The sequence below is a fragment of the Lemur catta genome, chromosome 1, assembly GCF_020740605.2.
Source record: "Lemur catta isolate mLemCat1 chromosome 1, mLemCat1.pri, whole genome shotgun sequence".
Lineage (NCBI taxonomy): Eukaryota > Metazoa > Chordata > Mammalia > Primates > Lemuridae > Lemur > Lemur catta.
Window position 1 is genome coordinate 167,608,266 of NC_059128.1, and position 17,086 is coordinate 167,625,351.

General features: G+C 52.7%; 1 protein-coding gene across 5 annotated transcripts in view; it reads right to left on the reverse strand.

Annotated features, from left to right (window-relative positions):
• Positions 1 to 11,834: 11,834 nt before the first annotated feature.
• Positions 11,835 to 17,086, reverse strand: part of KY (kyphoscoliosis peptidase) — a 43,444-nt gene continuing 38,192 nt past the window's right edge. For 2 of the 5 annotated variants that reach the window (XM_045539100.1, XM_045539096.1), the window contains 2 exons: positions 16,669 to 16,859; positions 12,011 to 13,166 (listed from right to left, as the gene is read on the reverse strand). In XM_045539100.1, coding sequence (XP_045395056.1) covers positions 12,271 to 13,166; positions 16,669 to 16,859 — 1,087 coding nt within the window. In that variant the 3' untranslated portion in view covers positions 12,011 to 12,270. Of the gene's footprint in view, positions 13,167 to 16,445; positions 16,536 to 16,582; positions 16,860 to 17,086 lie in introns of those variants that run through there. The other 3 variants (XM_045539106.1, XM_045539105.1, XM_045539097.1) reach the window with 2 other exon arrangements.

Sequence of the window (17,086 nt, forward strand, 5' to 3'; positions counted from 1 at the left end):
GTGTAGAAAAATCCAAAAGGATCTCCCTATAAACTATTAGAATTAATAAGTAAATTTAGTAAAATCACTAGATACAAAGTCAATGTGCAACAACAGTTTTCTTTCTTTTTTTTAAATAGTTTTATTTCTATAGATTAGAAATAAGCAACTAGAAAATGAACTTAAAAATGGATACCATTTACCACATCATCAAAAATACACCTGTGAATACTCAGAAATATATCTGGTAAAAGATACACAAGACTCTACAAAAATCTTCCAAGCACTATTAGGAGAAAGTGGGAATTTGCTCCCTCTGAGTGGGAGGTGGGAAAGAGAGAGTGGGGCTCGGATGGTGGTCACATGTGCAAACGCTGTGTCTAACACATCAACATTCAGCATTTACATTATCATGACCATGTAAATAGCTACATATAGCATACTATAATCACATTTACTTTTTTGTACACGTTTTCCACATGGAGTTAGCATTTGCTTAGTTTTCTGCATATCTTTTACTAAATAGTCCTCCAAACTTCTCCACGGCACTAGAAAATTCCCTCAATAATATCAACTGCATCAGGTGACCACTTTGTCAGTCCCATTTTATTTTTTCTTTTGACATGCCTCCTGGACAGGTCTGCCCCACGCCTGTCTGGACTGTGTCCATCCTGCTCACTGCACAGCCATTTTCCAGAATTAATTAATTCTCCAGAATTAATTAATTAATTCTCCAGAATTAATTAATTAATTAATTCTCCAGATTAACCTTCTCTGAGGAATTCCCTTTGTCTCTCCTTTGTGCAGGAGTTTCCTAGTCCCCGAAGTACCTCTTTCTTGGTCTATAGCCCTCACTGGGTGGAGCAATCTGCCAGAGAAATGACTCATGGGAGGCAGATTTTCTTTGAGACCTTGAATGCTTCTAAATGTTCTTACGTTACTTTCACCCTTGATTGAGATTTGAACTGAGGATAGAACCGCAGGTTGGAAATATTTTCCTGCAGAATGTGAAGACATGGCTCCCCTGTTTTCTCACTTGCAGTGCTGCTGAGGAGTGTGAATCCATTCTGATTCCTGATCCTTTGCAGGTGACTTGCAGTATTTCATCCCTTGAGGACCTGCTTGTCTCTAGTGCTCTGAAATTCCTAATCATCAGCCTTGAAATCGATCTGTTTTCATTCATCACTCTGTGAGTGTCCCACGATCCTGGGAAATTTAATTAAATGATGTCTTCAATATTTTAATCCTTAGCAGATTCTGGCACAAACTAGGCACTATGACAGTATTTGTTAGTATTATCGTTCCCTTCCTGGAGCTCTTGTAGGTCAAACCTTTCCCTCAAGCCTGGGGATCTTTGGAAGTCCTCTCTTGTTTAAGATTGAGACACTAACATGCGGTATCAGCTATTTATGACAGTGTAACACATTACCTCCGAACTTAGCAGCCTCAAACAATACTTTCATGACCTCAGGGTTTCAGGGTCAGGAGTTTAGGAATGGTTTAAGTGGGTGGTTCTGGCTCAGGTTCTTTCCTGAGGTTCCAGTCAAGGCCTCAGACAGGGCTGCAGCATCCTCATGAAGAGCTGCTTCCAGGACAGCCCTGCACATGGCTGTGGGCAGGAGGGCTCAGCCGCTCACACGTGGCCTCTCCAGAGGGTGCCTGGGGTCTTTACAGCGTGGCAGCTGGCTCTGCCGGAGCAAGTGACCTGAGAAAGAATAAGAGGAGGCTATAATGCCTCTTATGTCCTGATCTTGAATGTCATACACCGTCGTTCCTGCCACGTTGTGAGAGAAGAGAGTCATTAAGTATAGCTCCCACTTAAGAGAATGGGAATCCGGCTCTACCTTTTGAAGTTAGGAGCTCCAAAGAATTCATGGACACTTTTTTAAGCCACCACAAATGCCATTTGCAAACTGTGTGTGTGTGTGTGTGCGTGTGTATAGGGAAGGACTGACCGGCCAGGTTTCCAGAGGTGGTCACGTGGAATCCTGGCCCTCTCCCTGGGGTGCTGTCCACAAATACTACCTGTGGGTCTTTTTCCTTGATCAGTTTTCTCAGAGAAGAGTCCTCCAGTTTTTGTTTGGATGATAAAATCCATACAGCTACGTTTGGGGAATTAAGTGACATCAGGGTGTGGGGTGGTCTCACCATTCAGTATGCAGATTGTATTTTTAAAAACCTTTTGTTAATTTTTTTAAGCCATTAATTTCCTTCATGGGGTTTGAAGCTGGTTTGCAGGCTGTCCTGGATGGGAGGTTTTCTTGTTCTTTCCCTCTGCTCTTTGGGTCCCCTTTCTTGTCTATTGTGCTTGCTTCTCCCCCATCCCCAGAACCCCCAGACTGGGGCTGGGGTTTGTGCTGGTGACTCAGGGCTCCTGCCATATGGTGGTCCCAGAATAAATAGACAAGCTCACTGAGCCAGTGGGCGGGTTGGCTCCATGGCTCTAATTTAAGGCAGCTACGTATAGGCAAGGCCTGTCACAGGTGTCCGGTAATGGGATGGCTGCCTCGTGGGCTGGTGAGTTCCGGCCCCTGGAAGGGTTCTAGGGGAGACCGGGTGGCCAAGTGTTGGAGATCGGATTTCTGTATTGAATCAGAGGCTAAAATCAGTGGCTTCTGTGATTTTATGGGGGGCTTGAGTCACCATCATCATAATGCTGGTGGTAGCCGTGACGTGGTAGTGATGACAGCTGACGCTTACCGAGTGCTTACCTTGTGCCAGGGACTTTTCTGGTGACTGTATCGGTGTTAACTCATTTGATCCCCATAAGAAACTTACCCCTCATATATAAAAAAAGAAGCTTACGTGGTGGGTGCAACGATTATCCCTATTTTACTGATGAGGACACAAAGACAGGGAGCTTCAGTAACTTGTGAAAGTCAGTCGGGAGTTGGCAGAGCTGGGGTTAGGATGCAGACGGCCGACCGCAGCGCCTGTGCACTCTGTCCTGTCTGCCGACAAACAGGGTCTGAGCCACAGGTCTCCCCAGCCTCGCCACAGCCAGAGCCCCGTGAGGGTGGGCCCCAGTTGGCCGCCAGTCTTCCCCAAGTCAAATCAATGTTTATGGAGCGAAACTCAAGGCTTCCATCACACGTTAATGGCTCCTGACTGTGCAAGACAGCTTTCAGTCAAACGGGGGACCAGTGGCTAAGAGGCCATCTTTCCAGAAAGAAGCCCATTTGCTTCTTTTTAGAACAGACTTTCAATGCTCTTGTTGAGCCTTAGAAATGTCAAGTGAACCTTTTACCGCCAGAGTGGATGCCTTCCCCCGATCAGGTTCACGTGCTCTCTCCACCGTGCTTCTCCTGGGGGATGAGGAAGAGGATCTGTTGCTTGTGAAATGGACGCCACAGGGGTCGTGGTGCCCACACCTGCCCAGTCCCGAGGGTGGGACCGTCACCCAGGGTATGAGAGGAGGGGACAGCCTTTGAGTGCCTCTAGTGTCTTGGCTTCGTTTAATTTTTTATAATATAATGGTCAACATTAATTTCCAAATCTCCTTAGTATTCATATGCAAACAAATATACCCGTATACATATCAGCAAAGTGTTCACCAGGCAATGTGTAATCCTGCAGTCATTTCGTTTTGAATAAACACTTCCTCATTTTTCCTCATCACCATCCTTCACCCACATGGGAGCTACCCAAGGCTCTTCACTCCTGATATCTGCATGTCGCTAGTCACTGTTCTTGTGCATTTGCAGCTGTGGCCACTCCTCTGTCCACATGCCACCAGCCTCTCCGCAGCTGCCCCTGCCACCCTGGAGCGGAGCGTCACCGCCTTGGTCCCTGCACAGCCGGGGCGAAGTGATGGCTGATTCCTTGTGTCACGGAGGCAGTCAGCCGTTCCGCCTGATGGAAACAAAGCAATCCCAGCACGAGCTCAGGGCGGCAGACTCCCCGAGAAGGGCACTCTGATGGATCGGCTGCCCAAGCCCTGGTTGTTTCCCGGAGGCCAACACCATGCGCCCTCACAGCCAGGTGGCGATTTTCCTTTTCCTATAAATAAACATTTCCAGCAAAGGCAAAGAAGTTTGCTGCTGTGCGTACGCTTTCTTCGCTGAGCAAAAGAAGGAAATGACTATCTAGGATGTTGTAACTCAACAACCTTTTTGGTCAACAGCCATGGAAATAACCTAGTGATCTATTATTTCATTTTTGAAATGACAAGTCAATGTTCACTTCAAAAGTTTAGTGATCACGTATTAAGGCACTGCTTAATCATGGGGCTGAACGAGCAAACAAGTTCAGCCCGAGCTCCTTCTCCCTTGAGTGATATTTGTGTGCTCTGAGCTGGGTGGGATGTTTGTTGAGTGGAGCCCAGTGATGGTCAGGAGGCCTCCAGAGGACCCTGGACCTACGGTTTGGCAGCTGGCTGGGTGTCAGTTGGTGGGCTGGCTTGCTGGAAGCCAGGGAGCCCCACTGGTCTGAAAAATCTTCTTCATTATTTTGGTCTCAGCCCTGATTCAGCTGCCGTTAAGTCAGGATTGGCAAATACACGGCACACCTCACCCTCCAACCCTGTGTCTCGGGATCACTAGCTAATCAGGACCCTCTTTCCTGAGCCCAGATGTAACCTCAGAATCCTTCTGAACCCAGGGCTCCAGGCAGCAAGGACCAAACAGCTAGAGAACTGGTTTAAGCCGAGAGACGGAATATCTCTGGAGGCCCTGTCCAGGTTTCCTTCTTGTTCTCAAACCTCTGGGCTCAGCTTTGCCATTGGATGACCAAGCACCTCACAGCTCTGTCTTTTTCATGCCTCATCCTGCAGGGGCTTCTCTTTAGAGGATCAGCCTGGAGGACAACTATGCATGAAGAAACCAGGAAATTTGAGTGTTGCTTTCCAAAATATCAACCCTCCTGAAGACAGTCCCACAAACTCAGGCTTTGCCAGCAGAAAATGTTTGTGCTTTTAGGTCCTGAATAATCAAATTTGCGATTTTGCAGCTCTTTCCTAAGATAACAGGTTCTTCTGGGGTTTTAGAAGCTTTGGAAAGGTCTGTTTGGCCGTCTCTAGACGGGTGGGTGGGCTGGATGGGCAGATGCCCTTAGCTGTATTTGTGTGTTACTCTGGGTTAAACAGAAGCATCGAGCTTAGGTTATAGACTCTCCTTCTAACAGGGCCATGGGGGAAAATCTGGGGCAGAAACCAAACTGGATAAAGGAGAGAAAATTCCATAAAACCGCTCACGGCCAAAGAGTCTCTGACCACCCCCACCTTCACAGACAGGGTGGCCATTCTTCTCTGGTCAAGCCGAAGGCCTACATTCAGGTCATGTGCTGTGGAGTGTCTGTCCTATTTTAGAGCCTCATAAATAAGTCCGGACAGTTGTTCTCGGTAAAGGGGCCTGTACTACCTTGAAGACCACCACTAACTGCACCCCGAGCCTTTCCAGGATGATGGTCCCACCCCACATTCCCAGCCCTTCCCTGGGGTGTGGCCTCCCCCGAGAGAATCTGGGCTTCTCCTCTGCAATGCCCAGGCTGTGGCGTCCAGAGTTGGGCAAAAGGCCTAAGGGCCAGTCCTGGTAAAAAGGGAAGCTGCTTTGACCTGTGCTCAGCGAATGGTACTGAGTTACGGTACTTCCCCGGCCCCATCTTCCTCTCCCCTCTCAGTTTTCCCAGGGAAACACTTGCCAAGCATTTACCAATCACCTGCTTTGTGCCAACAAGGAGAACCAAAGTGTGTGTGTGTTCAAGGAATTCACGATGAGAGGAAGAACCTCCAAGCACCTTCTCCTTCAGACTCTCGTAGGAAGTGCTGGGTTAACAGAGGAGCCACAAAGGGTGAGTGAGCGCGTAGGACGGGCAGATGATTCCACTGGGCTGGAAGTGGGGGGGTTGGGAGGGGCTGGCAGAGTGGGGGGCTGGCCCGACGCAGGGAGGCCAGGCAGGGCTTCTCCAGGGAGAGAGGGAGGGAAAGGCACCCATGTGCGTGTGCACAAGCATGCTGGCGGGAGGTCCATGGCTTGCCTGGTGTCATGCAGTTAAGTAATTATGCTCAGGGGCCCTTGGGGAGAGGCAAAGAGAGAAAGCAATGTGAGGCCAGCGTAGGGGTTTGAGCCCATTTTGGAGCAATGGGGGCCCACTGGCAGGTTTTAAGTAAGAGCGTAACATGGACAGATCCTTCTGGCTGTCCCGTTGAGGCTGCCCTGGGTGGCAGGGGCAAGAGGCCAACGGAGCAGGAAGAACGAAGCTGCCTTCCGTCAAAGTAGTCTGCAGCCCCTGGAAGGCAGGCTTGTGGAGGGCGTTCTTCCTACACAGAGGCAGCAAGACCTGGAGCCTTGCTCTGTCCCTTCCACAAACCACCTCATGAAGTCTTCCCAGGGATCACTGGCTTTGGCGGTGCTGCCTCCACCCCAGAGCCTTCACCCAATCTTCCCTGAGTCCCCTATAGCACAGGCAAATAAATTTGTGTGGCAAACACAGAGATGCACTGTGCAGGTGTTTCTCCTGGAAAGAACTTGTTGATTAACGGCCAGGAGTGGAGTTACCTGAGAGTCTCCAGCTGTTAGCATCTTCAGGGTCTTTCTCAGCTTTTGTACTGAGGCCAAGCTCTTGCCAGGCAGCCCCTAGCCAGTGGCTGAGCATAATGAGCTCTCTAGGGCCTGGCCATTTCTGCACAGCTTGGGACTCTTCTAATAAAAAAAATCTCTGCTTTGGAACTCCCTGTTGGGTTGACTGATCTTGGTCAGATTTGCACCACGGTCTGACAGTCTCTCTGTCCAGTCCTGGTTCCTCCCCTTTTACCTCTCACAGCCGGTGCCCTCCAGCACGTGTTTGCATTCCTGACTGTGTCTCAGTTTCTGCTCCCCAGGGGATCCAGCCGGCGCACCTGGACATGTGAGCAGTGTGCTGCTGGTCTAGGAGGACAGCAGGGAAGTAATCTGTGAGCCGTGGACGTGCAGAATCTGACTTCAAGGCATATCTTGTTCACCCCCAGGCTGGGCTCTGCCCTGGACCCCGCCACAGTCCCCCACATGGCTGTGATGGGAAGAACCATCTTGTGTACCATCACCCAGGAGTGAGGACCTCGGCACCTCGTCTTTTTAGAGAAAAAGGAGGAGACTGGTCTTTTCCCGGATTTCCTATTAAGACCAGTTTTTGTCTGAAGACCTACCTTTTCTACCAGTGCCTGACACCAGTTGGGCCTTCTCCAGAGATGGTGAGCTTCTTCTGGAAGGATTCATGGAGGCCTTGTCTGAATGCAACCCAATCATTCTAGTGATCTTACCGGAGGCCAGCACGGATAGTAACAGGGCAGATGGGCTTCATCTCACCACAGGAAACAATCCCATCGGTGGAGCTGAGATGACGAGGGCCTACATTTCGGCAGGCTTTGGGAACCAAGAGAAGCTGGAGCTGGGAGAGCAGGTTGGACATGAGACACGTCCAGAGGGGACCAGATTTCATTTCATTACTTGGGGGGGAGGGGAAGGAGTCACTAGTGACCACTATGAGTCTGAATTAGGTATCTGGGTGAATGGGGATGCATTTGCTGAATTGGGGGCCCAGGAGGAGTCGGAAGAAATTTGGGGGAGAAAAATGGCTTCATTTTAGCATCTGTTGACTCAGAGACGCCTATGGGACAATCAAAAGGGGACGTCCCAGTTGATTTTTAGTATTCTCTATTCCTGCCTGCAAAATCAGAGAGAACCAACAGCCTGTCAGAGGCTGTTGCTTCCCCTCGGGTCCCTGTGCTGGGCTTTTCTCCAGCCCCCTGCCCTCAGGCGAGAGAGGAGCCAGCAGCGCAGTCTGCCGGGGGCTCCAGGGGCAGGCTCTTAACACAGCAGGGCCCTTCAGATGTTCCCCAGCAGGGCCCTTCACATGTTCTGTCGCTGACAACCGCAGGCCCACCGCCTGCCAGCATCTGTTCACAGAGACACGGCATCACAAACTCTCCGGACTGGAAGGGACGTTGGAGGTCATCCCTTCCAGCCTCGGGTTGGCGTTTTCAGACTGTTCTAATAACTCAAGAGTTACTCCTTCTTTTGTGCAGCAGACTGTTTCTTCTGCCTTCCCTGTAATACGCGGTTGCGCCTCCTTCCTGAGGAGAAGCATGCTGGGTCTCATTTTGTGGATCTAGCAGTGAGAGACGACGAGGCCAGATTTGGGAACACAAATTCTTTTTGTCCTTCACACTACAGCTACGAGAATGGTCTCCATGGTTACAGCAGCTTCTCGGAGGTGTCTAGATTTTCATTTTCTGTATTTCTCTACATGTCTAATTTATGAATAATCTGCTTGTAAGTAACCTGCTGGAAAGTTTCTGCATGTATATGAATATCAAGAAATACATATTTATATATATTCAAAACAAAAAAAAAACACCCTAGGCTGATAGGCATTTTTGGTACATTTTTTTCCTCCCACTATAAAAAGAAATTAGGGTTGACTTAAAAAATTTCAAGTTAAACAAGATTCAATGAAAGAAACACTGCCTTCATGTTCTTCAAAGGCATGTGAGCCATAGAGGGCTGGAGCTAACCTAATTATGTTTTCTTTAATGTGAAATAGCTATTTGCCTGACATTCATTTGCATCTCACCATCACATTCGAATGGCTGGGACATTGATTTTTTTCCAGGGCTCTCTTTGAACATGAAAGCACTTTTTCCTCTTTTCCCGCCCCACACCTTGTGAGAGCAGTGATAAGAATGAATCGATAATTACATTGTTGGATAAAAATGAATATAAATTTTATTGAAAAACAACACCAGCAACAATGTGGGGAAAGCGTACTCAACAGCCACCGGCCCACACAACTCAATGCACACATTATGAGAAGTAATCAGCTCTTCAGGTTTCCAACTACTTATTCCAAATGAAAAGAAATTATGGACCTCAGATAAACCGATGTGGGCCCACAGATGCACACCACCTTTAAAATGTTGTCAATAGCAAACAAGCTGGCAATACCCGTCAACCCTGTGTTTGCTGTGGGCGAACCAGTGTGTTTTAAGAATTAATTGGGATGGAAAGAACCTAATCCGTCCCAGCGGCATCTAAGACACCAGAGCACTGGGAAAACTCTTCTACTTTTCAAGTCCTTTGAGAAGAGGATTTCACCAACTTTCTTGGCAGCTTCCCTCCTGCTTAACAACAGGAAATAGTTGTTTATGTCTAGCCTAAATCCTTCATGCTTCAATTAATCTATTTATTTCCTTTTAATCTCAGCAGGCTGTGAGGAGTTTGTCCTGGTGGGACAATGTAACATATGGGGACCTCACAATGATCATAATCAGATTGAAAACGAAGTCCAGCTGTGCTGGTGGCACTTTTAAAACAAGCTGAAAAGAAGTTAATTGCGGCTGTGGTTGCAGCCCCTCTGCCCCTCCCCTCCCCCACTCTCATGTGCCCGGGCACCTGTCTGCCCTGTGGCCTAGGGGCTGCCATCCTGGGACTTGCGAGCAAGTGTACTCTGAGTCTGAGCAGTTTCAATGCTTCACCGTTATAGCAATGAGTGTGGTCAAAGCTGTCCCAACCAGTCCAGTGTTTCTGTTTCAAGAAGGGATTTCCGGGCAAAACACTCCTAATTCCTATCACATTCCGTCTTCTTGCCACGCCAGCAGGCCCCCAGGCTCCCCTCACAGCTTGTGCGTGGCAAAGACGTGCTCCATGTACACGAGGAAGCGCTGAGAAGCCACGAGAAAGCACCAGCGGTTTTAACACAAACATCTCAACAGTGTTTTTCAAGTTCTGCATAAATCCGCGGCTTCGCGGAGGTGAGCAGCGCCCGCAGCGCCGCACTTCGGCCACCAGGGTGCGCCCGAGTCATTCCACCGGCCGCTGGGACTCGTGGGCCGGCAAACAAAGATGGGGATTTGAATAAAAGCCTTCAAAATGCAATCCCGAATTGCTACCCTGAGCAGCATGCGTGTAAAAATTCATGAAGATTGGATTTCGTTTCATGTATTTTTACTTCGGTGGGAAAGAAATGCAGGTGATTTTCTGACTGCGCCTACAGCTGTCTTTACAAAGGGGGCGCCTGGTTAAATGAAGAGGGAGGGGCGGGGCCTCCCTCTCCGGTACGGGGACGGCTCCTGTTTTGCTGGGTGGCACCCTTTAATCAGAATGTACTGATTAATTATATTGTATACCAAAAGGTACATCTTTTATTAGAGGGTCCCTGGCAGGACTAGCCGTGACGCCAGCGCTGGGTCCAGCGAGTGACATGTGTTGTAGAAGGCACTTATTACTTTGATGAAACACAGCACGTTTCTTTCAGCCTGTAAAATCAAAGGTGTGTGAAAAGGCTGTTTTCAGGGGGTAAAAACTCCCCTTGTTTCCCTGTGGTGGTGCATATCAGTTATGTCTCCGGGGCTTTTGTGCATTTTTCAGGCGTGAGTGACAGGGTGCCGGCCAGGTGGCAGAGCCTGTCAGAGGGCACTGGACCAGGCTAGGGCAGCTCAGCCCCCGGGAGGCATGCCCCTTGTGCCCAAGGCCCCCAGCCTGGTGCAGGATGCACACCCGTGTGAGCTGGCTTTGGGCTAGGTCCATGCTGAGTGGTAGGGACTTTGTGGGGAGGGACTCCAGGGAGCTGACGGACTGAAGTGGTGGGAGCCTGGAACTTCAGACGGGCTGGGTAGGGGAGGCTGCTGCTTGCTGCCTGGCAGTCCTCCCACCCTGAACTTCGGAAGGCAGGGGCTGGGGTGCTGTGGTTCACCTCTGTAGCCGCAGCATCTAGCACGGCTCCTGGCGCTTATTAAGTGTCCCCTGAGCATTTGTTGGAAACACAGATGTGAATGCAGAGGGGGAGGCATTAGGATCCTGGCTGGCCCTGGCGGTAGGTGAGCCCGAGGGCAAGTGGAGCGGCAGAGGGGAGAGGTGCCAGGTGGTGCCAACTCTCAGGGGTGGGGAGCTGAGATAGACAGGGGCCATAGAGCTGGAGAAGCCGGGAGGTTGGCAGGGATCATCCCAGAATGTGTCCAGGTGCCGGGATGGTGCTGCAGCGGCCACAAGGGGCCTCTCTCTGTCCTTTCCTCCTGGCTGCCCTCGCTGGAGCCAGCCCTTCCACCGTTGCCATAGCAACGCCAGCTCCAGGCGCTGCTGAAGGCCAGCTGCTCTGCCCAGGCTTCTCAGGCCTGGCCTGAGCAAGCAAGGGGCTCTGAACTGTCCCTGCAGAAGGCGGGCTCTGCATGGCAGGGTCTCTCTTCTGAGAGAAAGGGAGGAAGGGAGATGGGATAGGCCTTTTTCTCAGGGACGAGCACAAAAACTGTTCCCACATCGCTGGAGGTCTCCCCAGCCATGGCTTTGCTGGTAGACTGTGGGGGCAGGCAGAGCCCCATTACCCTGCAAGTCTCGCTGGCTCTGCTGCAGTCGCTGTACTCACTGCTCACTCACCTGGTCTCCGCGGGGCCTTTACTTAGGGTTATCTACAGGTTTCCTGTGAGGGGAGAGGCGGGGGTCGGGCTGAGAGGGCCTGGAGGCACCCTCACCCTGAGACTGAACTCGCTGCCCTGCACATTCCTCTAGGAGCACAGAGCTGGAGGTCTCATACCCTGAGACTCAGGCTGCAGGACAGCCAGCGGTGTCCCTCTGTCCCCGGCCTTCCACAAGGACACCCACAGTGGGCACTGGCTGCTCTTTCTTTGGAGTCTCCTCACACCTTCTGGTTGTCATGTTCCCAGCTATGCACAGGGACTGTGGAGGCACTCAGCCTCCAGCCAGTTGTGGGTCGGCAAGTGTCCTCTCCACCCCTTTCTCCTAGGGCTCTTGAGGAATAAGAAGCAGCTAATGAAGAGGCAGCAGGAATGCAGAAGATGGTCAGGTCTGGGAGGAGATGATAGTCTGACATTCCCTGGGGGGCTGGAGCTGTCAGGAAACACGGTCACGCTGCTTGAAAGGGGCTCTGCGATTCAAGGATGACTTAGCCTTGCAAATCATGTTCCTCCTGGGCGTGGAGGAGCATTCTCTAAGCATCATGTGAAAAGCTTTTAGCCTGGGCAATATCCCTGCTTTCCCACATCAACCCTATAACAACAACAACAGCATTAACACGAGAAGGGGGCATCTGGGCGCTGGTGTACAGTTTACAATACCTTGGATTTACATAGCACCTTTTTCTTCTAAAGAGCCTTTGCCTCTGTCCCCTTGGCCAGGGCGACAATGGAGTGAAGCCTTCAGAAAGTAAATATCACAGCTCCTGCAGCAGAGCAGGGACACTGAGGCAGAGGCCTAGATGTGATTGCATGCAGACTCAGTGGTGCCCAGGGCTCTCTGCACTGCCTCTGGGCCCTCCCCGGGCAGGCCTGGCCTTGGCCCTCTGGAGGGTACACCGGGGCCCAGGCCCTCACTGGGCATTCACTTTGTATTTCAGGATGTAGGAGTAGAAGTTGTGGTTGGCGTTCTCCAGCACCATGACGTACACTTCCTGGCAGCCGGCCGTGCTGCAGCTGCCCTCCCAGTAGCCCTCATGGTTCAGGGTCAGGGGCCACGTGTCCTGCCCCTTCACCAGGACTTTGGCAATACCATGCAGCTTCAATTTGAACGGGACGTTCCGGTTGGCGGGAAGCACACCCGACAGGGGCTCCAGCAGCTCATTGTCCTGCCCCCAGTTGCCAAAGCTCTCAGGGAAGACGGGCCAGTTCACCTTGGTGTTGGCACAGCACAGGAGATAATTGAAGACAAAGACGTAGTTTCCTGGTTCCTGCCTCTTCTTGACAAAGATCTTGAGGGCAAACTTGCCAGCATGTGGCAGCTGGACTTTCAGCTCTACCCGCTTCTCCCGGTGCAGCTGGAAGATGTAGCGCCGCTGCGTCTCTTCGGTGATGGGGCCGTCGTCTCCATGCAGGGAAGCCAGGACGCTGATGCCGTCCTCCACGCCGAGGCTGATAGAGCAGCGGCCATCGCTGGTGTGGATGAGGGGGTCAGGGTGAGACGGCTTTGTGATGCCCATCTGCTCTGAGAACCAGCTGGGGCCCACGGGCTGGTGCAGCTCAGCTGGCAGCTGGACACCCATGTCCACGTAGTTGCACTTGAGTGTGTACTCCAGCACTGAGCTGTAGACGTCGGAGTTGCCCTTGGCGAAGATCTGCAGCTTGTGGGTGCCCATGGTTGGAGGGTACACCTCCAGCTTCATCCCGTTCTTCCTGAAGCTCAGCAGCCCGTGCTCCTGCTTGCCGTTGAGCATGAACATGAACAGCGTTGGGGCACAGCTCTCGATGGTGACTGTGGCCTTCCCGTTCACTGTGGAGGGAAAGTCGGGGTCAGAAGAGACGGGTCCAGTACGTGCTGATGCGCTGATAAGTATTTAACAACTATCTCTCTGGGGGAAAAATAGCCCTCACTTGCAGCATTTGCCCATTTCTGTGGTGTAAATACTTTCACCATGGTTGATTTTAAGCCACAGATATGACATTACTGCGCACAGTACCAGCCGGCTGCAGCACACCCCCAGAAGGGTTCCTCTACCCCTTTAGGTGGATCTCTTTGAGCGAGCTGAAAGCTGGGGGCGGGGTGTCAAGAAAAATGTGCCACCAGCTGTATATGTCCATCCCAGCCCTTTGATTCCCATCAGGTGAAGGCTGTGTGATTCCAGAGACGACCCAGGGGCAGAAGGGCACCATCTCCCCCAAGGCCCAGGTCTTGCTTACACACTGCTCCCTCCAGCGTCTGTTTGTTACAGTACCAATAGCTGTCATGTCAGCACATGACCTTCCAATCTAGGTGCAATGGCCTCACTCCAGGAGACTGTGCTCAGGGGGCTGGGTGGGGTGCTTCCCTGCTCCCCACCTCCCCTACCCCCCGCTTCTCACCTAGCTGTGCCGTAGCCATGTGTCTAGAATGGGACCCTGAAGGGTCATGCGTGCACAGGAGGGTCTTTCGCACCCCCCCTCCCTCTGTCTCTCCCCTTACCCTGCAGTTTTGTCTTTCTTTGTCCTGGTCATTGATTTTCAGGGACACGTGGTCACTTCTCTGGTCTTTGGAGCCCATGAGGACTCACCTATCTGTTTCTCCCTGGCTCCTAGGACCACGCGGAGGAGCAGTGGATTCTCTGAGAGCCTGACCTTGCCATCTCTCAAAAGCTGGTCATCTGCTGCCAGCCTCAGCAACCCCACCCCCACCCCGACCCTGTTCACAGATGAGGGCAAAGGAAGGAGACAGGCTGTGTGAGCCATGCTCAGTAGTAACCTCTCCCTGGCCTGGGCTCAGACGCTCTCGCTGGGGAGGCAGAGGTGCCTGCCTTCAGCCACATCTGTTCCATGGTAACCTCCAAAGGAAAGTGACCAAGATCAACAGGCTTGATATCCCCTAGGTGGAAACCCTCCCTTCCTCTCGCTTCTTCTAGACCAGCTCAGCAGGCAGAGGCGGTCTCAGCCTCCACTGCTCATAGTCCTGTCCTGTTCCATCTTACATCAGAGCTGGTTGTGAATACCTCCCACGCCATGAGGTCCAGATCCCCCTGCCATTCACCTTTGATTGTGGAGCGTCACCTAGCACCCCACACAGCAGCCCGAGGGCTCCTGTGCAAACGTCCACCTGCTCACCCCCGGGCTCACTCCGAGCCCCTCAAACTGGAGACCCATGGAGAGTCCTGTCTCCTGCCTCTCCAGTGTCAGGGCATCCTCTGAGACCCTCCAGGGCCACACCCCTTCAGCCTCAGGTCCTCCCTCCCCACCGCCTCCCCCAAGCCTGGATAAGGCCTCACCATAAAATCCTGACGGCAAAGAAGTCTACTCGGCCCGTCAGGTGAGGCTGATTTCCCTGGAAGCCTCTTTCCTGACCTTGGCTTTCCTCCAGAGAACTTACCACTGTTGTAATTAATCGGGTGAGCACTTTTGTGTAATGTCTGCACTCCCTGCGGGGCTACAGGCTCTATGGGGAAGGGGCCAGCCTGTCTCATTTCCTGCCATGTCCTGGTGCCTGGTCATGGTGCCTGGCCCAGAGGGTTCTTGCCAAAGGTGTGCTGAGTGACTGGGAAGACTTGAAATGAATGGCCAGTGACCCCTCGGGGCCCTCTGTGGGAGCCCGTGGCCCTTTCCCATGCTCCCTGCCGCCTCCTTCCCGCACCCCCCCTTAGCTTTCTCTTGGATCCTGCTGGTTTCCCAGCCCCCCATCTGGGCTCTTCCTTCCCCTCCTTGGTGCCCACCTCAGTTTCCCTCTTCTGTTTCCTTCTCATCCCCACTCTTAGCACAACTAGCTACTGCAAAGAAATATTCCTTACATGTGTACCACAAATATGGAATCAAGTTTTAGAACACTACAAACTAAAAAGTCTGAGATTTATATTTTTATGTCTCTTGAAAAGGCAAACTCAACCCAATGATGTTAGTCTGATGTTGCGGTGGCCTGGTGGCTTCCTTCCCGTGGTGCCATGGCCTGGAGGACCAGACTGCACAGGCTCTCGCCCCGGTGCACGTGTAGAGACAGAGTCTCAAAGTGAGCACCCTCACGCTGTTATTTCAGCAGCAGGAGCTGCCAGGTGTTTGCAGTTTTGAAGAGTACGCAAGAACTCAGCAACCTGGTTAAGGAAACCATTGCGTGGTGGAAGGGACAGATCAGTTGGAACTAACTTGGGGGCACCTGTGCTCCCCTGCTGCCCCCAACACTCTGGGCCCACCCTCAGGCCACCCCAATGGCCAGTGTGAGCTCAGGCCTCCTGTCTGGGACCTGTGGAGGCTTCCCAGTGGCAGAGACTGTGCCGACAGGCAGTCCTTGGCTGAGGTGTGGGAGGGTGGGCTGCCCAACTCACTGAGCCCTGCAGTGGGCCCAGGCTGTGTGCCTGGCCCTGGGGCCTTGGAGAGGCATAAGAGACATGGGCCTTTCTCATGACCCAGTTCTGGCCCCCCGGCTAGGCCCACAGATGCCATGGCCCCCATGGGGGGAGGGCGGATGCCAGCCCCGGCCAGCCACAGGAGGCAGCTAAGCTCCTCGTCCTGCACTGCCCACCCCCAGGGAAGCCGGCTGGAACAGGCTGGGTCTTGCCTCCAGGGAGGGGGTACCGGGCAGGCCAGGCCGAGCCCCCTGGAGCCCAGTGCTCATTTGGGGTGCTTCAGTTTGGAAGTGGGGGGCTTATTGTGCCCCCTCCTTCCTCTCACTGCCTAGAACACATCTGCCCCTGACTACCCACCTGTTCTCCACCTCCCGAGACCAAGCTCAGTGGCTACCTCCTTAAGGAAGCTGCCCAATCCTCTGTCCTGGGGGGAACCACCCCTACTCCTCTGAGAAAACCTCTGTTGCTCCCTGACCTCACTCCGTGACCACTGACACACAGATACCGACCGCTGGGCCCACACGTTCTCTCTGCCAGGAGTTTGGGGGAGACATAGCAGGCCAGCCGGCTTCTGCAGGGCAGCTCAGCCAGGAGGCCGCGTGCAGCGGGGGAGGCAGTCCTCTTCCCTGCGTGCGCTGACAGACACTCACCAGCTCGGGAGCCTCCAGCACCCGCTCTGTGACAGGCCAGGCTGTGTGTCCCGCCCTCGCTGCTGGGAAACCTGCAGCCTCCTGACACGCCCCCTTCTTGGTTTATGCCAGTGTGAGTGAGCCTCTGTCCCTGCCCATGTGGCCCATGGCCAACCCCTGCCTCGATGGCCTGATGGCCTGGTTGCTCAGCAGCTGCTGCACACCTCCACGCCCGTGGCCACATGGGGGGCTTGGCAGGCAGCCTCAGGGGGGCTCCTGGAGGCACAGCACAGACTGCCCTGCCCCTGCCGCCGGCGCACCAGCCTGGCACCTGTTCTGGGCTCACCTGTCCTGATTACGGAAGTCTCTGGGTGGGCACTCAGCATCCCCTTGTTGTAGAATTCACTCTTGTGATACATGTTGTTCTCGAACTGCCTTAGAGATTGAGGCGGCTTCAGCAGTTGCCAGTTCTTGTTGTCTGGGAAATGGTCCTCGATGAACAGAGCAGGGTGGGTGAGGAAGTAGAATTCGTTGTAGCTGGAGCAGAGGACAAGCTGGTCAGTATTCATGCGGGGTCAGCCTGCACCTGGCTCTGTGCAGGAGGTGGGGCCAACAGGGCATCTTTAGGGCCTTTCTTTTGGCTAACACACCTACAGGAGGGGTCCTATCGACACCTCAGATGGGAATCCTAACATGGACACTGGAAACTCCTCCTCAGTGGATGCTTCCAGAAATTGGAGCCAAGGCAGGGTCTGAGGCCTGAA